The sequence below is a fragment of the Oncorhynchus clarkii genome, chromosome 3, assembly GCF_045791955.1.
Source record: "Oncorhynchus clarkii lewisi isolate Uvic-CL-2024 chromosome 3, UVic_Ocla_1.0, whole genome shotgun sequence".
NCBI classification, from domain to species: Eukaryota; Metazoa; Chordata; class Actinopteri; order Salmoniformes; family Salmonidae; genus Oncorhynchus; species Oncorhynchus clarkii.
In genome coordinates, this window is record NC_092149.1 from 23341224 (window position 1) to 23365344 (window position 24121).

The 24121-nt window shown below is 41.7% G+C and overlaps 2 protein-coding genes across 9 annotated transcripts in view; one reads left to right on the top strand and one right to left on the bottom strand.

Annotated features, from left to right (window-relative positions):
• LOC139391170 (protein spire homolog 1-like) overlaps positions 1-16727 on the top strand; it is a 72421-nt gene extending 55694 nt beyond the window's left edge. For 4 of the 6 annotated variants that reach the window (XM_071138748.1, XM_071138739.1, XM_071138756.1 and 1 more), the window contains 6 exons: positions 2030-2129; positions 2846-2988; positions 13140-13277; positions 13493-13591; positions 13716-14047; positions 14243-16727. In XM_071138748.1, the coding sequence (XP_070994849.1) occupies positions 2030-2129; positions 2846-2988; positions 13140-13277; positions 13493-13591; positions 13716-14047; positions 14243-14504 (1074 nt within the window). In that variant the 3' untranslated portion in view covers positions 14505-16727. Of the gene's footprint in view, positions 1-2029; positions 2130-2845; positions 2989-3682; positions 4289-13139; positions 13278-13492; positions 13592-13715; positions 14048-14242 lie in introns of those variants that run through there. The other 2 variants (XM_071138772.1, XM_071138781.1) reach the window with 1 other exon arrangement.
• Positions 16728-17203: 476 nt separating this feature from the next.
• LOC139391191 (uncharacterized) lies at positions 17204-20424 on the bottom strand. Of its 3 annotated transcripts, none has more exons than XM_071138797.1 (4): positions 20238-20424; positions 19507-19776; positions 18796-18945; positions 17204-18531 (listed from the first exon to the last, which is right to left on the bottom strand). In XM_071138797.1, the coding sequence occupies exons 1-4, from the start codon at positions 20272-20274 to the stop codon at positions 18332-18334; spliced, it is 657 nt and encodes a 218-aa protein (XP_070994898.1). In that variant the 5' UTR covers positions 20275-20424; the 3' UTR covers positions 17204-18331. The 3 variants fall into 3 exon arrangements, with proteins under 3 accessions (XP_070994898.1, XP_070994915.1, XP_070994906.1); XM_071138814.1 differs by having other exon boundaries at positions 19507-19772; positions 20238-20382; XM_071138805.1 differs by having other exon boundaries at positions 19507-19719; positions 20238-20378.
• Between the last annotated feature and the right edge of the window lie 3697 nt (positions 20425-24121).

Here is a 24121-nt window from a genome sequence, read left to right on the forward strand (position 1 = left end):
ATGAGATAGGAAAATTATGTGGATATATTGAAGCAACATCTCAAGACATCAGTCAGGAAGTTAAAGCTTGGTCACAAATAGGTCTTCCAAATGGACAATGACCCCAAGCATACTGTCGTGATATGACATGCTATTCTATAAAATAATTTCTCCGTAATTAATATTACCTGATTGAGCTAATCATGTAAATGTAATTAACTAGAGAGTCGGGGCACCACAAAATAATATTTATAGAGCTGTTATCTTCCGAATAAACTCTTAAAGACCTAGCAATATTTTACATCAATAGCAGTCAATATTAATCGTCATCATAATTCAGTCTCATCTGAAAGTTGTAAATTCTTGGTTATCTGCACGAACCCTGGCTAACAAGTTGAATCAGCAATACAAAATTGGGTTTAATTATTTATTTACTAAATACCTAACTAATCACACAGAATTACACATACACATAATTAAATCATAACTTGATTACAAATGACGTCATAAAGGAAAACGTCCCTAGCGGGAGGAACAGATATTACAGCTGGTTACACAAAAGAAAAGGGCTTGAGTGAAAGAGCGGGAAGACTGAGGAACAAAGGGCGAAGCTGTGCTATCGTAAATACAGAATCTTATGCATTCTCAATTTGGAAAAGGAAAATGCAATAAATATTTACTCTGAGCTGCGCTTCGGTAGGTTGGTGGTAGATGGAAGGCCGTGTTGCCCAACCGAGTCCTTTGTCCTTTGAAGAATGTCTCTGGTGGTCAACTGGACACGTTGTAGTAACGTCGTTGTGTGATAGACGGGATACTCAGTCTGTTCCTTCCTAACCCTCGTTTGCAGCGGCTGTTGCTAACTCAACGGCTAGGAGGTATCACTTCTGTAGTGAATAAGAGTTCAAAGTTCATACCATTCCCAACCAAAGCTCACGCTGATGTTGGCTTCGTTCTGTAGTTATTATCTGAACCATTCTGACATCGTACCGTCGTCCTCACATCCTCGGAGAGGTTATATTGTCGTCAAGGGCTTATATAGGAAGGGAGAGGAGGGCGTGTTTGAAAAGTTTTATAGCCCGTGTCCCTTCACAGGGGCAGGCCACTGATTGAGCAGAGCCTTATGAAAACCCAAATCTCACATTTTAGAAGCTAAAATCACATTTCATCCCATCACGAATAATTTAATATTCAAAAATTTAAATTGAACAACAATTCCATGTGAATCCGATAACTATGTGTAGACTTTCCACTGTCGAGTTTATGTCATCTTATCATTGATGAGAATGTCTCAGATGACAACCGAACTGACATCATATTCATTAAGTACCACCACATATGTTCAATTGGTCGGGATACCATAGTTCATTCCCCCCCACCTTCTGATGTTCCCAGAATCTCTATGTTAACCAAGGGTTTTGCAAATGTAACATCAGTAGGGTAGAGAGAGGAAAAAGGGGGAAAGAGGTATTTATGACTGTCATAAACCTACCCCCAGGCCAACGTCATGACAATACTTCCAAAGTTGTGGCAAAATTGCTTAAGGACAACAAAGTCAAAGTATTGGAGTGGCCATCAGAATGCCCTGACCGCAATCCTATAGAAAATTTGTGGGCAGAACTGACAAAGCGTGTGTAAGCAATGAGCCCACAAACCTGACCCAGTTACAGCTCTGCCAGGAGGAATGGGCCAAAATTCACCCAACTTATTGTGGGAAGCTTGTGGAAGGCTACCCGAAACGTTTGACCCATGTTAACGATTTAAAGGCAATGCTACCAAATACTAATTGAGTGTATGTAAACTTCTGACCCACTGGGAATGTGATGAAAGAAATAAAAGCTGAAATAAATCATTCTCTCTACTATTATTCTGACATTTCACATTCTTAAAATAAAGTGGCGATCCTAACTGACCTAAGACAGGGAATTTTTACTAGGATTAAATGTCAGGATTTATGAAAAACTGAGTTTAAATGCATTTGGCTAAGGTGTATGTAAACCTCCGACTTCAACTGTACATCCTACAGCACTGCTCTCTGTTGTTCCCCCTACAGGATGACATCACCATTGGGGGTCGAAGGTCAGCCAGTAGCTCCAGTGTCTCTACATCGGTGGTAGATGACACATCTCCAGAGTCTGTACTGGGCAGGAAGAGTGAGTTGACCAGAAGGCCAGAGTTAGGGTTGGGGTTAGGGTTCAACCAGGGTGTGGACATGAAGCTAGGGTTTATTTATTTTGTGGTATCCAATTGGTAGTTACAGTCTTGTCTCATCGCTGCAACTATTCTACGGAATCGGGAGAGGCGAAAGTCGAGAGCCGTGCGTCCTCCGAAACACAACCCAGCCAAGCCTCACTGCTTCTTGACACAATGCCCGCTTAACCTGGAAGCCAGCCTCACCAATGTGTTGGAGGATCACCGTACACCTGGCGGACGTGACAGCGTGCATTGCGCCCGGCCCGCCACAGGAGTCGCTAGTGCACGATGGGACAAAAACATCCCTGCCGGCCAAACCAGGATGACGATGGGCCAATTGTGTGCCGCCCCATGGGTCTCCCCATCGCGGCCGCCTACGACAGAGCCTGGACTCAAACCAGGATCTCTAGTGGCACAGCTAACACTGGGATGCAGTGCCTTAGACCACTGCACCACTCGGAAGGCGATGAAGCTATTTTTAAGGTTATCATGGAGATCCTAGAATTCTATATGTAATTCTATGCTTTCACAGCTCTCAGCTGTTCACCTGACAGCTCTTCTATGCTGAGGCTAATGCTGTCAAAGAAAGTGTTCTCAGTCAACTTAACTGGCAATATAAGGGTTACAGTACTATATAAAAGTATATCACACATATCCTCTCTCCCCCCACCCCCAGCTCCACCCATGTTCCTGCCCATCTCCTCCACCCCCCAGCCTGAGAGAAGGCAGGCCCCCCAGAGGAGACACTCCATTGAGAAGGAAACACCCACCAATGTACGGCAGTTCATACCCCCATCCAGACAGAGCTCCAAGTCTCTGGTGAGTAACAGAAGAGAACAAGGAAAAGAGAAGAGTTTATCAATCTGGAGAAAATGAGCACATTGAACATTTTGGTTCCTGAATAGTGTGTCAGTTTGTCTTGTGTTCATCAGCCTCCTTCTTCTTTCTGTTCGGTGATGTAAGATGCTCCTAACACCCCACCTCCAATCCCCCCACCTGTTCTCCCCCACACACCCCTGGCCTCCCCCTCTTCATACACCTCTATAACCCCTGTCCTCCCCCTCCTCCATACACCTCTATAACCCCTGTCCTCCCCCTCCTCCATACACCTCTATAACCCCTGTCCTCCTCCTCCATACACCTCTATAACCCCTGTCCTCCTCCTCCTCCATACACCTCTATAACCCCTGTCCTCCCCCTCTCCATATACCTCTATAACCCCTGTCCTCACCCTCTTCCATACACCTCTATAACCCCTGACCTCCCCCTCTTCCATTTACCTCTATAACCCCTGTCCTCCCCCTCTTCCATCCACCTCTATAACCCCTGTCCTCCCCCTCCTCCATACACCTCTATAACCCCTGTCCTCGCCTCCTCCATACACCTCTATAACCCCTGTCCTCCCCCTCCTCCATACACCTCTATAACCCCTGTCCTCCCCCTCTTCCATACACCTCTATAACCCCTGTTCTCCCCCTCCTCCATCCCCCTCTATAACCCTTGTCCTTCTCAGGTCGGGAGGATAGCCCATCATCTGTTCCCCTGGACCCCCCTCCTCCTCCACTCCCCTCCCTCCACCCTCCACCCCTTACGGAGCTCCTACCCTGTCGAGGTGTTTGTCTTGGGCATGGTGTGGTCTGCCCTGTCTGCTCTGTGCAGGGGAAGAAAGCCTGTCAAGGTTTGCCAGTCGCCCCTTATGTCCCTGCTGGCGCATCGTAGTTCATCATCATCTCTTCTAATGCTTCCTGCTTTCCTAGAGACCCATCCCTCAGCCCAGGACTGTTGCTGTTTTCATAGAAAGCCCTTCAGTTTAGGTGTGATTGTCATTATGCATTTTGACAGTCAACAGCAGATGCATCCCTCGCTGGAGCACCAATCATTTCATCATACTCAGCTTTCCTCCATTTAACCATAGTTATAGTTGTTGTGCTTGTAAGCATCATGTAGCCTAGCGAGCCACTGCCAATTAAAACAATGCTCTAGATAAATTAAGTCCTTCATGTTGTGTACACTGTATATAACCTACTGTTGTTCAGTAGCAAGTATAAACTCCCTGTTTTTTGTTATTGTTGATACTCCCTAGGCTCTCCCCTCCCTCCCTGTCTCTGGGCCAGAGACAATGCAGCCCACTGTATCTCTGTGTGTCATAAGATCAGTAGCAGGAGCCGCAGCAGCATTAGAATCACAGTATATTAATGGTTCTTCTGGGAATGAGAAACATTAGATGGGTACAATTTTTTAAAACTTTGAATAGAGACACATTATTGAGAAACATTATTGGAACAACACCAGGATGACCAGTAATTGCAGCAGCAGCAATAGACCTGGGGTACTGTTGAATATACAGTTGAAGTCGGAAGTTTGCATACACCTTAGCCAAATACATTTAAACTCAGTTTTCACAATTCCTGACATTTAATCCTAGTAAAGATTCCCAGTCTTAGGTCAGTTAGCATCGCCACTTTATTTTATGAATGTGAAATGTCAGAATAATAGTAGAGAGAATGATTTATTTCAGCTTTTATTTCTTTCATCACATTCCCAGTGGGTCAGACGTTTACATACACTCAATTAGTATGTGATAGCATTGCCTTTAAATTGTTAACTTGGGTCAAACATTTCGGGTAGCCTTCCACAAGCTTCCCACAATACGTTGGGTGAATTTTGGCCCATTCCTCCTGACAGAGCTGGTGTAACTGAATCAGGTTTGTGGGCCTCCTTGCTCGCACACACTTTTTCAGTTCTGCCCACAAATTTTCTATAGGATTGAGGTCAGGGCTTTGCCACTCCAATACCTTGACTTTGTTGCCCTTAAGCCATTTTCCACAACTTTGGAAGTCATTGGGGTCATTGTGCATTTGGAAGACCCATTTGCGACCAAGCTTGAACTTCCTGACAGATGTTTTGAGATGTTGCTTCAATATATCCACTTAATTTCCCTACCTCATGATGCCATCTATTTTGTGAAGTGCACCAGTCCCTCCTGCAGCAAAGCACCCCCGCAACATGATGCTGCCTCCCCCGTGCTTCACGGTTGGGATGATGTTCTTTGGCTTGCAAGCCTCCCCCTTTTTCTTCCAAACATAATGATGGTCATTATGGCCAAACAGTTCTATTTTAGTTTCTTCAGACCAGAGAACATTTCTCCAAAAAGTATGGTCTTTGTCCCCATGTGCAGTTGCAAACCGTAGTCTGGCTTTTTTATTGCGTTTTTTGAGCAGTTGCTTCTTCCTTGCTTAGCGGCCTTTCAGGTCATGTCGATATAGGATTCGTTTTACTGTGGATATAAATAATTGTGTACCTGTTTCCACCAGCATCTTCACAAGGTCCTTTGCTTTTGTTCCCAAGGATGAACCAGACTTGTGGAGGTCTACAATTTTTTTCTGAGGTCTCTGAGGTCGTGCTTCTACACCTGCATTGCTTGCTGTTTGGGGTTTTAGGCTGGGTTTCTGTACAGCACTTTGAGATATCAGCTGATGTACGAAGGGCTATATAAATACATTTGATTTGATTTGGCTGATTTCTTTTGATTTTCCCATGATGTCAAGCAAAGAGGTACTGAGTTTGAAGGTAGGCCTTGAAATACATCCACAGGTACACCTCCAATTGACTCAAATTATGTCAATTAGCCTATCAGAAGCTTCTAAAGCCATGACATCATTTTCTTTCAACTTAGTGTATGTAAACGTCTGATCCACTGGAATTGTGATACAGTGAATTTCAGTGAAATAATCTGTCTGTAAACAATTGTTGGAAAAATTAATTGTGTCATGTACGAAGTAGATGTCCTAACCGACTTGCTAAAACTGTAATTTGTTAACAAGAAATTTGTGGAGTGGTTGTAAAACGAGTTTTAATTACTCCAACCTAAGTGTATGTAAACTTCCGACTTAAACTGTAGCATCTCCGTGGTCTCACCGCAGGCTTATTTATTGAAGTCAGAAACAGGCAGAAAGAAGCAGAAAACCAACCGCAACCCCAGCTACAGAGCAGAGGGGCCTTGTCTGTTTTTAGGTTGTCAAGACCTTTAAGTGAATCAGAACTAAGTAGAGGATTTAAGATGGCGCCGTAGAGGGCCTCCCGGGTGGCGCATTGGTCTAGGGCACGGCATCGCAGCGCTAGCTGTGCCACCAGAGACTCTGCGTTTGCGCCCAGGCTCTGTCGCAGCCGGCCGCAACCGGGAGGTCCGTGGGGCGACGCACAATTGGCCTAGCGTTGCCCGGGTTACGGAGGGTTTGGCCGGTAGGGATATCCCTGTCTCATCGCGCACCAGCGACTCCTGTGGCGGGCCGGGCGCAGTGCACGCTAACCAAGGTAGCCAGGTGCACGGTATCTTCTCCGACACATTGGTGCGGCTGGCTTCCGGGTTGGAGGCTCGCTGTGTTAAGAAGCAGTGCGGCTTGGTTGGGTTGTGTTTTGGAGGACGCATGGCTTTCTACCTTCGTCTATCACAGGCCCGTACGGGAGTTGTAGAGATGAGACAAGATAGTAATTACTAACAATTGGATACCACGAAATTGGGGAGAAAAAGGGGGTAAAATAAAAAATAAATTAAAAAAAGATGTCGCCGGAGCAGAAGGCAGACGTTTTACGTGCCCCCAACTGATTGTATTTTTTGGTTTGTTTATCTGCGTTGTTTGTAACTTGTTTTTTGACTCTTTTTGCACACAATGTTGCCGCTACCATCTCTTATGACCGAAAATAACTTCTAGACATCAGGACTGCGATTACTCACCATGGACTAGCAGAATAATTTTTCTTCTTTCACAACTCTGAAGAGCCCGAGGCGGAGGATATATGGCTCCCTCAGGACAGGCCCTGACCCCAATGATCTGCGTGAAGAGGAGGCGGAGAAAGAGAGGCCGGAGGGCGGGCTGCCTTCTGAGAAATCGGAGACAATTAAATAAAACCCCACTCCCCTCAATTCTGCAAGCAAACATGCAATCTTTGGACAATAAAATGGACGAGTTATTGGGAAGATTAAAGTACCAACAGGACATTAAAAACTGTAACATCTTATGCTTCACGGAGTCGTGGCTGAACAACGACAATATCAACATACATCTGGCTGGTTATACTATGTACCGGCAGGATAGAACAGCAGCATCTGGTAAGACAAGGGGCGGCGGTCTATGTATTTTTGTAAACAACAGCTGGTGCATGATATCTAAGGAAGTCTCAAGCTATTGCTCGCCTGAGGTAGAGTTTTTCATAATTATTCAAGCGAATTCTACATAAAAAAATCTAACTTATTAGATATATGGCGGATCTTGAACCCTACGGGTAGGGAATACTCCTTTTATGCTCTTATGTTCACAAAGTTTATTGTGAGGTTGAATCATCAGCTCCTCACAGAACCAGGCTGCCAGGAGTAGGCAAAACAGAGGAAAATTGGTAGAACTGGAGGGACAAATTCACCTACTGGATAGGGAGAATGCTAGACATCCATCTATGGAGAAACATTAAAAGATTACCTCTTTAAAAGTTGTATATAATAAGATTCTCTCAGCTAAAATTGCTAAATCTTTTCTATATGCCAAGCAAACATATTTTGAGTTTGGTGACAAACCACACAAATCACTCGCCAGACAACTTCGAAAAAATGTGAATGGCCGAATGATTAAATCTGCATCTCGGGAATTACTCTCTTCCCCCAAAGACATCAATGACAGATTCTGTCAGTTTTATGAGACTCTATATACATCTAAAGCGGATCCTAACCCCTTAATTATGCAAAACTTTTTGGAGGACTGTAATCTTCCTGCACTGTACCAGGAAGATTCTAACTTCCTGAATAAGGAAATATCTCTTGATGAAATTCGAGAAATAATTATATCTCTAAAGAGTGGCAAGACCCCGGGCCCAGATGGATACCCTGGTGAATTCTATAAAACATTCAGCAACATGCTCTCTCCCTACCTGCACAAAATGTTGGTTCAGGCCAATGAGGATGGAGCTCTCCCACCTACTTTGGATGAGGCGTTCATTACAGTTATACATAAGAAGGGTAAAGATCCGGAAGAGGTAGGGTCATACAGACCAATATCTATGCTTAATACAGACCAAAAGATTTTAGCAAAAACTCTGGCTAACAGGCTTAGCACTTTAATTGGCAAAGTGGTCCATTTGGACCAGACCGGCTTTATCCCTAACATAAACTCATTCTTCAATCTCAGGCGCCTCTTCAATATTATGTATTCTCAGAGGTTACCTAACGTGGACCTTGCCGTTATATCTCTTGACGCTGAAAAGGCCTTTGACCAAGTTGAGTGGTCCCATCTAATCAAGGTCCTACAGAAATGTAATATTGGAGATGGGTTCATAAATTGGGATCCAGCTTTTATATAGGAACAACTGTGCGAGAATACTCACTAACCAATCATTGTCTCCCCGATTTAACCTTTACAGAGGGACAAAGCAGGATTGTGCGCTGTCGCCTATGCTCTTCGCCCTAATTATTGAACTTCTCGCTCAGGCGATCAGATCTCATGCAGCAATACATGGCAATAATACTAAAGATACTCTAAATAAGATCTCCCTATACGCAGATGACATCCTCCTCTATGTAACAGAAACCCAAGATAGTATTCCAGCCATTCTTGATGTGATTAATTTGTTCTCGGGATACAGAATAAATTGGAACAAGAGCGAATTAATGCCCATACGGTTGCAAAACACCTCTTGGCTAGAACATCTTCCAGTTAGGTGCATTTTTCTGAAGATAACTTATCTAGGAATTGTAGTTACCAAACAATACTCCTCACTATTTAAAGAGAATTTTCCCTCTCTGATGCAAAAACTCAAGGCAAACATACAATTTTGGAGAACTCTCCCAATTTCTCTGCTCAAAAGAATTAATGCCATTAAAATGGTCTTCCTCCCATAACTGCTCTACCTATACCAGAACATCCCAGTATTCATACCTAAATCCGTTCGTAAACAACTGGACTCAATTATCCATTCATCTGGGATTATAAAACACACAGGATAGGTCAAAAAACACCTCTGTAAATCCAAAATGGAAGGAGGATTGTCTCTTCCAAATGTTATATTTTATTACTGGGCCGCTAACCTCCGCACTGTTACGTTTCTGCTGGATGACGCACTTCCGTCATCCAGCTGGCTTAGTATGGAGCGTGAGGATTGTCACCCCTTCACTATTGGCGCTGTGATTCTGTCATCCAGCTGGTTTAATATGGAGCGGGAGGAGTGTCACCCCTTCTCTATTGGTGCTGTGATTCTGTCTCCTGTCAATCTGGAGATGTCACTTTATCGTAACAATCCTATTATACATAGCACAGTCCGAATCTGGAAGAAAAATTAAAGTCCACTTTGAGCTTAGACCAATGTCATTCATGTTCCCTGTTGCCAGGAATCCCTCCTTTGCCCCCTCTAACCTTGATAACACCTTTGAGTGATGGGGAAAGTTAGGGATAAGTACAGTACGGGATTGATATATAGAAGGGACCTTTGCTTCCTTTGAGTTGCTGGGGGAAACTTATAATCTTCCCAGAAGTAACGTTTTCAGATACCTGCAAATTAGAGACTATGTTAGAAAACACCTCCCAACATTTGGGAATGCTAAACCTTCCATGTTTGACGGATGCATAAAATATGCCCCACCTCAGACAAACTGATATCTCGTCTATATGATGCTTATCAATCTGTTAGCATACCTTCTACAGATGCCATTAAGGCAAAATGGGAGGAAGAAGTAGGGACTGACATTTCTGTGGCAGACTGGGAAGATAGCTTGGAGTATATCCACACATGCTCCATTAACTCCAGACATCGTCTCATACAATTCAAGGTATTACACTATTCCAAAACTAAACTGCACAGGATATTCCCTGATACATCCCCTATGTGTGACAAATGTCAGGCTGCGCAGGGTACACTACTCCACTGCTTTGCCCTATGCTCTAGCTTATATGGTTATTGGTGTGGAGTTTTTAGGATCCTCTCTGAAGTTCTGGAGACTTCAATAGATCCAGACCCGCTTCTGATAATCCTGGGAGTGTCTGATTCCCTAAACGGATTAACCAACCCCCCAAAAGCAACTAATCTCTTACAGTCTCATTTCGGCAAAAAAATGATCTTGTTGTTTTGGAAAAGGAGGGAAGCTCCCTCTTCCAAATTATGTCTCAGCGAATTGACAAACACTGTACACTTAGAAAGAATTAGATATATTCTGAACAATAAATTATCAACATTTGATCAAATCTGGCAGCCTTTCCTCTCTGGACCAGTTGGCGCTGTGAATTTGTACATTTTAACGCAAAGACTCAATTGTAGTATTTTAATCTACCTTTGGGCAGCATGTGCTGGCCCTGCCACCCGCGCAATCGGGAGGGGGGGGGGGGGGGGGGGGGGTGACATCTACCCTCTTTCTTTCTACGTGTCCTTGTTCTGTATGTCGTGTTTTGTATTATTTGTTCTGCACCCAGAACTCTGGGTCTTGTTGTTCCTGTCTGCTCTTTGATGTTTAGATAAGAATTGTATACTTGTCTTTTACACCTATACACCATTCTTGTGTGTGTTCAATAAAAAATATTTGAGCAGAGTTTCTCATAATAAGCTGCAGACCACATTACCTACAGAGAGCGTTTTCAACTATATTCTTTGTAGCTGTTTACATACCACCACAGTCAGAGGCTGGAACTATGATGGCATTGAATGAGCTGTATTCCGCCATAAGCAAACAAGAAAACGCTCACCCAGAGGCGGCGTAAAGAAATTAATCTTCTTATTCTTATTCTTTCAGCATGTTAAATGTGCAACCAGAGGGAAAAGGACTCTGGACCATCTATACTCCACACGCAGAGATGCATACAAAGCTCTCCCTCGCCCTCCATTTGGCAATCTGACCATTATTCCATCCTTCTGATTCCTGCTTACAACCAAAAATTAAAGCAGGAAGCACCAGTGACTAAATCAATACAACAGTGGTCAGATGAAGCAGATGCTAAGCTACAGGACTGTTTTGCTATTACAGACTGGAATAGGTTCCCAGGATTCCTCCAATGGCATTGAGGAGTACACCACATCTATCAAGTGCATCGATGAGGTCTTTCCCACAGTGACCGTACGTACATACCCCAACCAGAAGCCATGGATTACAGGCAGCATCCGCACTGAGCTAAAGGCTAGAGCTGCCGCTTTCATGGAGCGGGACTTTAACCCGGAAAGTTTTATAAGAAATCCCGCTATGCCCTCTGACGAACCATCAAACAGGCAAAGCGTCAATACAGGACTAAGATCGAGTTGTACTACACCGGCTCTGATGCTCGTCGGATGTGGCAGGGCCTGCAAACCTGGTCATGGCTCATATCAACACCATCATCCCAGAAACCCTAGACCCACTCCAATTTGCATACCACCGCAACAGATCCACAGATGATGCCATCTCTATTGCACTCCACACTGCCCTTTCCCACCTGGACAAAAGGAACACCTATGTGAGAATGCTATTCATTGACTACAGCTCAGCGTTCAACACCATAGTGCCCTCAAAGCTCATCAATAAGCTAAGAACACTTGGAATAAACACCTCCCTCTGCAACTGGATCCTGGACTTCCTGACTGGCCACACCCAGGTGGTTAGGGTAGGTAACAACACATTCGCCACGCTGATCCTCAACCCAGGGGCCCCTCAGGGGTGCGTGCTCAGCCCCCTCCTGTACTCCCTGTTCACTCATGACAGCACGGCCAGGCACGACTCCAACACCATCATTAAATTTGCTGATGACACAACAGTGGTAGGCCTGATCACAGACAACGACGAGACAGCCTATAGGGAGGAGGTCAGAGACCTGGCCGTGTGTTGCCAGGACAACAACCTCTCCCTCAATGTGGACTATAGGAAAAAGAGGACCAAGCACGCCCCCATTCTCATCAACAGGGCTGCAGTGGAGCAGGTTGAGAACTTCAAGTTCCTTGGTGTCCACATCACCAACAAACTAACATGGTCCAAGCACACCATGACAGTCGTAAAGCGGGCACAACAAAACCTATTCCCCATCAGGAGACTGAAAAGATTTGGCATGAGTCCTCAGATCCTCAAATGGTTCTACAGCTGCACCATCGAGAGCATGGTTGCATCACTGCCCGGTATGGCAACTGCTCAGCCATGCTCTCGATGTTGCAGCTGTAGAACCATTTGAGGATCTGAGGAACCATGCCAGAGGGTACTGCGAACGGCCCAGTACATCACTGGGGCCGAGCTTCCTGCCATCCAGGACCTCTATACCAGGCGGTGTCAGAGGAAGGCCTTAAGAATTGTCAAAGACTCCTGCCACCCTAGTCATAGACTGTTCTCTCTGCTACCACACGGCAAGCGGTACCGGAGCACCAAGTTTGAGTCCAAGAGGCTTCTAAACAGCTTCTACCACCAAGCCATAAGACTCCTGAATATCTAGTTAAATCTAGTCAAATGGCTACCCACACCACTGCCACTCTCTGTTGTCATCTATTCATAGTCACTTTAATTAACTCTACTTACATGTATATACTACTTTACTAACTGGTGCCCCCGCACATTGACTCTGTACTGGCACCCCCTGTATATAATGATATTTTATTTTTTACTGCTGGTTTTGGATTTGATTCATTTGATTTGATTTCTGGAATTTTCAGGAATATTGACATTATTTGTCATCACTCAAGTTTTTTACTCGTACCTTTCCCTTTGTGCTTTGTTTGTCCCCTCGTCTTGCCAAGATACTTTTTTTGCCCAAACTAGTCTGAACTCGGACTGAGTGCACCGAGAGGTGCTGGTGTGTGTGGACTGAATGGTAACAAGGGCAGTTAGTGTGGTTGTCATAGTAACCCGGCTGGTACTCTGTGTGTGTGTGTGTGTGTGTGTGTGTGTGTGTGTGTGTGTGTGTGTGTGTGTGTGTGTGTGTGTGTGTGTGTGTGTGCGTGTGTGCGTGCGTGCGTGCGTGCGTGCGTGCGTGTGTGTGTGTTTTCAGGAGGAGTTCTGTTTCCCGGTAGAGTGCTTGTCCCTGACGGTGGAAGAGGTGATGCACATCAGACAGGTGCTGGTCAAAGCAGACCTGGAGAAGTTCCAACAGTACAAGGACGTGTACAACGCTATGAAGAAGGGAAAGGTCAGTTTACCGCTGGTCATTTACACCCAGCTGAAGTACAAGTCTCTCGGACTAAACATCACAGTACCTATTGTTGGGAAAAATCATCTTACACGTTCCTTTCAAAATCTTTGTGCTCACTGGATTTGATCACACACTGTTTTTTTGAATGATTTGATTGCTTTTGTCTTAAACTTTTAAACTTAAACCTTATCTGAATTAATTATTTGTTACAGCTTTGCTTCTGTTGCCGATCCAAAAGGTTTTCCTTGTTCACCTGGTCCTACACCTGCCAGTTCTGCAAAAGGCCTGTGTGTTCACAGTGCTGTCAAAAAGTATGTCATATCTATTCTCCCACACTGATAGAAAGTCAGCCCATAATATTGACAGTCCTATACTGTACCTCCAGTGTCTTTATGAGTGTGTTCATACTCTGCTCTATGTCTGTCTCTCTGTTAGATGAGGCTGCCCTCCAAGCCCTATGCCAACCTGCCCATATATTCCCTGGGCTCTACCACCACTCTACCCAGGGACCGGGTAGCAGCCCTGGGGAAAGCTGCCAGTATAGCTGGTCCATCAGCCACACCAACAGCAGCAGCAATTTCAGCAGGAAAAGGAAAAGCAACAGTTAAAGCAGCAGCCTCAGCAGCAGCAGGACCAAGCAGAGCAGCAGCAGCAGGACCAAGCAGAGCAGCAGCAGCAGCAGGACCAAGCAGAACAGCAGCAGCCCTCAAGCCTGAGAAACCCTCTACCAGCCACCACCGCCTCAGCCTTCAGAAGACCATGTCCAAGTAGACACCACTCTACCTCAAGATCATAACTCTTTTTTAAATGTGCCCCTGTCTTAGATTTACAAGACTTATTCTCAATTGAAGTTATGTTCTATTTTAAGAGCAAATGTAGCCGACTGAGCCCAGTGAGGGACAGGGACGGAACCTCCTCTGTTACACAACTTAGTGTTAACCTCTCCTCCCTCCCTCTCTCAGGTTGTCTAAACACAGTAGTCTGGAGAAGTCCCAGTCCCGTGATGAGGTGGAGCTCCCAGCGGAGCTGACGGAGGACTGGAGCACCATGGAAGTGTGTGTGGACTGCAAGAAGTTCATCCACGACATCATCTCCTCCAGCAAGCACAGCCTCTCCCTGGCCACCAAGCGGGCACGCTTAAAACGCAAGACCCAGTCCTTCTACATGTCGTCCCCCAAGGGAGCTGATTACCGACCCTCGGAAAGAACAATCAACGAGGTCTAGACTCTCCCCTCGTCCTTGTCTACCTTCTCCACTGTCTTCTAGCTGCTCCCAGAACTTATGGCACAATACAGAACTCTGAGTGACTGGGTTTTGATCTGGATGACTGTGCTGTGATCCGGCCTATACCAGTAGATGTGTCTAGTTTAGTCTGTCTGTCGATGCTGTCAGAGCGGGCTGTGGACCTTTACTTTTCCTTGGAGGAATGTGGACTGTGTAGTCAGTGCTTGTTGCCATGTCCTCTGATCGTTGCATATAGTACCAGTACTTTCAGACAAAAGGATACTAGTCCATTTTTATACAATATTTTGTTCAGTAATGTAAATGTTCCCGTAATGTTCTGCCATAGAGAGGTGGTTAAGGACACTGAATGATCAAATGTAAAGTATGAGGTAGTGTAAAGATTCAAAGCGGTATGGCCTCAGTCACCCCCTATACTGTGGTAGGAGCTACTCGCCCACAGAAAAATCAATGAGCACAAGGCAAAATAACGCTCTATGTTTGAATTCCTCAGGCTGTAGTATTCTACTGTAAGAGAGTAGGTGTGATGCTAACAACACAAGTCCCATACTGAGAGCTGTGAACACCTTAAAGTGGAGACAATATGAGACAAAAGCAACAAACGATTGGATGATGACTTAAAAATATATGGAACTGTAGATGTTTTTTTTTGACAAGTTAGCATTTTCTATGGTATGGTATACATGTGTACATATGATTCGGCTTAGAGTCAGGTGGTTTGTGATGAAAAGTTGTCTCCCCTTTTTACTCTTCTTGACATGTTCAGGTTATTTTTAGCTGACGGTACAATAATGAGTTATGCTCATTGATGTTCTCTGGGTTCTGAGCGGTCTTGATGAAGCATCATTTTTACCATAAAGAATAACAGGTAAACAAACAGCGTGTCACTTTGCTCAAAGTTGGATCATACCCATGAAGGTAGCCCAAACCTCTCACCTGTCTCTCCGTAGGCGTAGGGTCTACAGGACTGTCAGGTGTCAGCTTTAGTGCCAAAAGGATTCCCTTCTGTCTAAACCATAATATAAAACCCAAATAAGTTTTTTTCTCTGGTGTAAATATTCATTGACCTTGCTATAGATAGCCATCGCAGCCCCCGATTAGAGCATGCTTCTGCATAGACGTCAGACTACTGAATATACTAACCATAGAAATAGAATGGTTAGTATGTTGCAAACTACCATTGTTGCATATTATTATGGGATATTAGAATCCCGTTGTCTTAACCTTTGTCAACTTCAATTTAGACCCATGCCAGGAAGTAAAAGCAGGATGTGTACCCTTCATTCTGTGCTGTGATGTTTTGTTGGTTCAACTCAACTGACATGACTAAATATGTTGCATTGCATGAGCCACATCAGTTAGCATCATTTGAATGAACAGTCTTCATTACCATGGCAATCCAGCATCAGTTGATAGAACATTCCAAATAACCATGGAAATTATTTCATTGCAATACCATGGAGCCATTGTGAGTGTACAGATGAGTTTACCAGTCAAATTTCCAGGGTTAGAGCTTCCAACCCTGTTCAATTCATTCTATTTCTATGATACTAACACTATGACATGATGAAGGAACAATATTAACACAGTATTTGTCACTGGTAGTTGAACACGCGTGATATCATTGAGCAGGTACAGTAATTGTGCTAGATAATCATAACAAAATCAGACACAAACAGTAGGAATCCCTTTTTGTCAATATTTTATATAGCCTGTGCCCCCACAAATCATCTAGTCTGTTACAGTAACAAGCATGCGCCCCCAGAAATATATTCATATTTTGTCAAAGAAATCTATACCTACTGTTATGTTGATTTTACTTATTGATGTAAGTTCGACATGGCTTTTTCTTTGGTTTTGAATGGAATATTTCATATTGTGCAGATAAACACCCATATTCAATAACAGTACAACAATACATGAAATGATCTCAAATTGTCTTTCTTTGCTTTACAATAGTTATGGTATGATTTAACATGCTTAAAACCACCCTCTGTTTTATTGTATAGGCAGCAAAGTATGGTATTACACGCTACTCTGTTCAACTCAAAGCCTCAAAATGATGCCTTCATGAATTTGTATATCAGTTGTGTGTGACTGTGGTGTGTCTTAACCATACAGTTTGTCTCTAAACCCGAAGCAGAAGCATATTTCGGGAGCCAGGAATCAGGATGTATGTATATTAAAATGTCTATTACAAATCAAGTCTTGTTCCTCATATTTCTGCCTTCTTCTCTCATCATTAACATATTATTGTTGTGACAGATTGAATCCACAGTGACTCAGCATACTGTATGTAAATATTATTTATAGTAATGTCCATCCATAGAGCAGGTCTGTGTTTCCTTGACAACTTACATCACGACTAAAATCATTTAGACTTGGGGCTATTAACTTAGCCTAGATCCAAACTAAATTGCTCTGTTTGGTAAAGTGAAACAGAACTATTCAGGTAGGATCCAGGCTACTGTTAACTAGTTTCACAAAACAAGTCATTGCAGGACAGAATATGGACTACAGTAAGTAGAGGTGATCTATTGTGTGGTACATAAAAGAAAGGCCCATATGTGACAGCAACATGCATGTACTACTGTGTAGCTTGTGTCTTTAATCTGTTCAAACCTTCCAGATGTAACTCCCTCCAGGAGAGCTCAAGAAATGATGACAAAGAATAATAAAAATGTAATGCAATACCTTTATAATGTTGTATGGATATTTCATGCCAGCTTTTCAAGCAAAAAAATATATTGAGAAGCAAAAAAATATTGTTAATTGACAGATAAAATAATAACAATTTCTGTACCTTAAAATAAACTTTTTTTTTCTAAAGAAATAACCTATTTTAACAAATGTTGATAACTTACAATACACAGTGAATATGTACAGTATCATTTTCAGTAAAGATATGCAGTATGCCCCAACACATTCAAATTAAGAAATTACGAATACATTCAAAGTAAAACAGCACCTTTTTATTTGTTACAGCATTAAATACTTAAAATAAATTAAATGCACTTTATCAATAGCGGTGGTCAGTGTGGCCATTATACATTGGGTTCACAGAACGTAATGTATGTACTGTATGATTCAATACTTACTCCATAAGTCCACGGACCAAAAATATGGTTCATTCTTTGATTATGTAGGGTTAAGTTATACTATCTAAACAATACACAGCAATTTACAATACATATACATTCCCCAGAAATCAAGTTCATCGACACAGCAAGGAACATTACAATTTAACCAATGGCCATACATTTTGTCCCCATATCACTTATGGGGATTGAGAGCCACGGTCGCCCGTGGTGCAGTCACTTGCTCAAGGGCACAACAGCAGGAGATGGCATCTAGGATAGAAGAGCCATATATGTATGGCTCTGTAGGATACTGATGCAGTGCCACACAACAACTAGCTTAGACATTAAAGTTTAGGCATTAACTCCACATTTTTTAGGTTAAAGTTAATTTTGGCTTTAACGCCGAGATCTTAAGGTGAGGCATTAACTCTAAATGGTTAAGGTAAGGGTTAAGGTTTGGGATAGGCTTAAAACAAAAATCTCAAAAACAACTTTCTATCACCTGATTTGAACATGTAACATTTGGCTCCAGAGGCAGGTAGCCTAGCAGTTAAGAGCGCTGGGCCAGTAACCGAAAGGCACTTAACACTAATTGCTCCTGTAAGTCACTCTGGATAAAAGAGTCTGCTAAATGATTTAAATTAAAACTAGTTGGTGGTGTATGAGGGGAGTTTCCCCAATACAATGTAAACCACATTGAGCATCTGGAAAAGCACTACACAAATCCAATCAGTTACTTTTATTAATGAGTTCTTCTTCTTCCCCTTCTTCCTCTTCCGGTATGTATTCAGCCTGCAGGCTGTTGTTGTCCCCGATGATGACATACTGCAGTTGGGACCCATAGACCTGGACACTCCTCTGGAGCTCTGGATCTGGACAGGCCTGTACTGCTCTCTGGTGATCACTGGTGACGTTGCCTCCCATTGTCTCTGCAATAGAGTCATCAATGGAATGCAGTACAGTACATGAAAGTTATAATTCTAATGGCTTCTTTGAACTCAGTAAAGAAAGGTAAAGTGTAGGGTAAATTTAAATGCTTAATAAGGTCCTAGCGCCAATGGTGCAGGTCAAAAAGAGAAGTGAATTATTATAATAAAAATATATACATATGCGCTTGTATCTGTGAATGTGCTTGAATCTTGTATCACACTATTTTAAATATACGAAATGATGAGAATTTGACTGTAACTTACCATGCCTAGCATCCTCTGAACCCATGCTCTGAGGTTGTTGTATACACGTTGTCACACCTTGAAAGTTGCCATCTCCAATGATGCAGTTACTCAAATTGGAATGGCTGATGTTGATGACGTAAGTTGGGGCAGTGTTGGTCCTCCTCCTCTCTGTTGTTTGGGGTGTGAGAAAAAAGGGAAGAGGTTGAAAAATGGGAAATTGTTGTTGACAACAGTATCCCGGTGATTCCCGTTGCGTCATGATGATGACATACTGTAAAAACCTCTATGAGCTTTAGTTTTGGACACGTGGAGAAACCATTTAGATTTAAGCCTACACTTTATCTTTTAAAAAAAATGGAGGAATGGAACATTCTTGGGCCTCACCTGCATTGGACACCAAATGGTGCTGGGTTTCCAGTGCTTTCAAAAGGTAAAGTGGGGTAGAATGTGGCTTACCATATACATAACATATAACATACTACAGAGAAAACGTGCTGCAATATAGGCCAAGTTAGCCTACCTCTCTAAATGTCACATAACATTATTTTCATTTTTCATTTGATTTAACCTTTATTTACTTTAGAATCACAAAATCACCGTAAGCCTAAGACTAATCATAACCATATTTAAATGTTGATGAAAACGACATGAAAACTATAGACATGTAGGCGAAAGTAATTTACTTGCAATTAATCAAATGAAAAAATGTACACTTTTGAAGAGACTCACCTGGGAGGCCGGTGACTCTTTCGAACTGTGGGGGGCACTGGCAACACTTTTCTAGTGAGTCGAAAAAGAGCAGACAGGCGTTGTGACCCTTCTTCAGCACCACCTGGAGCAGTTTGGCAGCCTTCTCCATGTCTGTTCTCTGGGACCAGATCACCTGGCTCTCATACTCTGTGATGGTCCTGGAGCTCAACAAGTACACGCACAGCCTTTCCACTGCACAGCATGACATAGATTTGCTAAGAGCGTGTAAATGAAGTTGCAAGCTCCTTTCTTGGATGAGAGAGCATTAAAAAATAACATAAATATTTCTGTGTTGTTATAACATGATAATAATATGGCATTTGCTTAATTCAAGCAAAATAAAATATGATGGAAAGATGAAAGAAGTGTAGTGTAGGCTAATGCAAAAATATAACTTTCACACCGACCCTGTTATTCTCACGGGTTATTCCCCATCTAAACCACTTTCTGACTGTAAACATAACATCATCTCGTGCCTGCCTGCCCTACATTCCATTACATTTTAGATCGTAACATTAATTAACACCTAACTGTATAGTTTATAGTGTAGGCCTAAATACAGAGTTTTCTTGTTTTTCATCAATTGCTTCCATACATATCATAGGCCTATCACTTTTTGTTTAGATCAGACCCATTGTAATCTCGGTTAACACAGAACTAAAATTGTTAATTGTCAATCCACGAAAAATTTGAAGAAAGTGATTTCTTACCAGGTAAAATCTCGCGTTTTTCGTTACATAGTAACATAATTGTTAATTTGACAGAACGATATAGGCTACATTACAACAGTGCATAACTTTGTGTGTATCATTTCGACTGAGAATGAGAAATGGGCTGCAATCGTTTGTCGGTAATTTTTATAGGCTGTGGTAGCAAAACTTAAAATAAATAAAAGTCCCTAATGGTGGGGGCATGCGCAGACTGTTTTGGGAGTTTCCATCCGCTTCAACCCTCATAATAAATTCACCAACTGCGCTTGTGTTGTCAAGAAGAACAGAATAATACATTACAAGAATTGCAGCAAACTGGCCATGATATAAAGTATTGTTAACGTTATAAATGCATTTGAATTATTCGAATCTTATAGGATAGCTGGAGTATCCTATGCTTAAACCAATAATTGCAAAAGCCATTTGAGCAGCACTGAAGGTTTATCACCACAGTACATTTGGTTTCAGTTTGTATATTGGTTTGATATTCAGAGGTCAATACCTCATAGATAGAAGGTCCTAGGATGATTCAGGTGATATATCTAGAATCAGACGAGGATAAGGATCAATGTACAGGTTTCCCCCCCCCCCATTCATTTCCTTTGGAAAAAAAGATACTTTATGTTGGTTTCAATAGGCGAATATGATGCAATCACTGCTGAGGGACCATCTTAAAAGTGCAATCAGCTGTACCTGGTGTTTACAGAAACGTTTTAAATTATTAAATCATCGAAAGATCTTAAACCAACTGTTAAACCAACTGTTAAACCAACTGTTTACTCAATAATTACATTCTAAAATGGTATCTTGTTTATTTTTAATGGATTTTATGTAACAATATGAGCTCAAAAAACATAAATAGGTCTATGATCTTTCTCACTCATATGCAACCTACTGTAGCCTACTTGCATGACCTAGAGAGCTAAAATCACTTGTGGCAAAGTCACTATTGCCTCTAATCCATGATGCACACATTAGAATTCCCATTTTAAAGTTCCCTGATTTATAAATTAATATTTCATAAATATTCTTTTTAATGGCTTCCGCTCCACATGTGAAAGAGATCTACAGACAAGTACAGTGTGTTCCCTGACCTCTATTATCACAGTGAATTACTTTTTACAGCTGTGGTTATTAATTAATGTACAGATCTAATTTTCAATAGCTTCCAGTCCAAATTACATACACATCTAAAACCACTTGAGTTTATATTGTTGATCTCCCTTGTCCATAGTACACCCATTAGAATTGCCATTTTATATTGCATTGATATTCATATGAATATTTCCTGTGATAAGTCTCATTTTCAATAGCTCACTGTCGATATGAGCTATAGATATACAGACAGACAAGTGTGATGAGTTCCTGGACCTCTATTATCAAAGTTACACATTTTCTTGTTTCAAAATTCATCCCCTTTGATTTTCTACAAATATTTATCTTATTTTAGCTGTGGTTATTAATTTGCGCACAGATCTAATTTTCAATTGCTTCCAGTCCAAATTACATATACAGTGCATTCACCTTGACTTTTTCCACATTTTGTTGTGTTACAAAGTGGGATTAAAATGGATTTAATTGTATTTTTTTGTCAACGATATACACAAAATACTATGTAATGTCAAAGTGGAAGAAAAAATCGAATATTTGTAAAATAAAAATATAAAAAAATATAAAAAATACTTATCATTGGTGTAATAGGGAGGAGGGTTTTAGATATGTAGTACTGTCAACAGTTTGAACACACCTACTCATTCCAGTGTTAATCTTTATTTTTATATTGTAGAATAGTGGACATCAAAATTATAAAATAACACATATGGAATCATGTAGTAACCAAAAAAGTGTTAAACAAACCCAAATATATTTTATATGTGAGATTCGTCAAAGTAGCCACCCTTTGCCTTGATGACAGCTTTGCACACTCTTGGCATTCTCTCAACAACCAGCTTCACCTGGAATGCTTTTCCAACAGTCTTGAAGGAATTCCCACATATGCTGAGCACTTATTGGCTGAAGAATTTCAAATAGAAAATATATTTTGATTTGTTTAACACTTTTTTGGTTACTACATGATTCCATATGTGTTATTTCATAGTTTTGAGGTCTTCACTAGTATTCTACAATGTAGAAAATAGTAAAATAAAGAAAAACCCTTGAATTCGTAGGTGTGTCCAAACGTTTGACTGGTATTGAAAAGCTATTGAAAATGAGGTTTGTACGGAAATTAATAACCAGAGCTGTAATAGGATAAATATTTGTAGAAAATCAAAGGGGAGGAATAAAAAAATAAAAGTGTACCTTTTATAAGTGAGGTCAAGGAACCCAACGCACTTGTCTGTAGACCTGTATCTCATATAGATAGGAAGATATTGGAAGTAGACGTATCACAGGACATATTCATGTAAAATCAGTGCAATGAAAAATAGCAATTCTAATGTGTTTACCAGGGAGTAGGGAGGTCGGTGAGCTAACATCGCAAAGAAGGATATCTACTGGAAGATGGGTAAACAAATGGAATATCCCTTTGAGCAGGTGAAGTTATTAATTACACTTTGGATGGTGTATCAATACACCCAGTCACTACAAATAAACAGGCATCCTTCCTAACTTGCCAGAGAGGAAGGAAACTGCTCAGAGATTTCACTATGAGGCCAACGGTGACTTTAAAACAGTTACAGAGTTTACTGGCTGCGATAGGAGAAAACTGAGGAAGGATAAACAATATTATAGTTACTCTCCGATAGTAACCTAAATTAAAGAGTGAAAAGAAGGAAGCCTGTGCAGAATACATATATTCCAAAACATGCATCCTGTTTGCAACAAGGCACTAAAGTAAACTGCAAAAAGTGTCAAAGAAATGAACTTTATGTCCTGAATACAAAGCGTTGTGTTTGAGGCAAATCCAACGTAACATACGCACTGATGTGTTATGTTGGATTTGCCTCAAATTAGATCTGTACATGAATTGATAACCACAGCTGTACTTGGTGATACATTTTTAGAAAATCAAAGGTGAGCCATTTTAAATAAAATATGAAGGTGTACATTTGATGAAAGGTACACCTTCATATTGAACCCATTGAACCCAACACACTTGTATGATGGTCTGTAACTCATATGGACAGTGAACTATTGAAAATTAGACCTATCACATGATATATTTATGTAATATCAGTAAATAAAAATTGCAATTCTAATGTGTGTAGACTACTATGGACGAGGGTGGTCAGAGACATAACCCCATGTGGTTTTTAAATGTATATGTTATGTAGATAGGAAGCTATTGAATTAACATCTAAAGCTGTACTAAGAAAAATATTTCTAGAGAATCAAAGGGGAGGAATTACATGTTTTAAATAAAAGATCTTTGATAGAGCTTTGATAAGAGAGGTGAAGGAACTCATCACCATTGTCTGAAGATCTGTAGCTCGTATGGATAGGAAGGTATTGAAGGTCAGACCTATCACAAGAAATATACCTATAAAATCAGAACTAATTAATGTAGCATGGATGAGTGGGCAGTTACTTCACATGATGTGGTTTTACATCTCCATTTCACCTAGATAGGAGGCTTTTAAAAAGTATCCTTGTAAATCTGTCAAAAGCCCTTAGTAGTTAGAGGTAACTAATAAAATGCTTGGCCCCTTAGTGACTGGAGTCCCTATGTGTGTAATCTTCATATAGGGCTAACTCTCCTGAATTGGAATGTAAAAACATATATATTTTTGCTCACATGCAATCACCGGTATTGCACTTTTACGATGGTCCTCAAACCATCCGAGCACCAGGAAACAGTATATTGACTCCTTCTCGGCTCTGTGAAGGGAAGAGTTTGACTATCGGTAAAAACATAGTGTGTACTTTGCTCTCTACCGTCATCC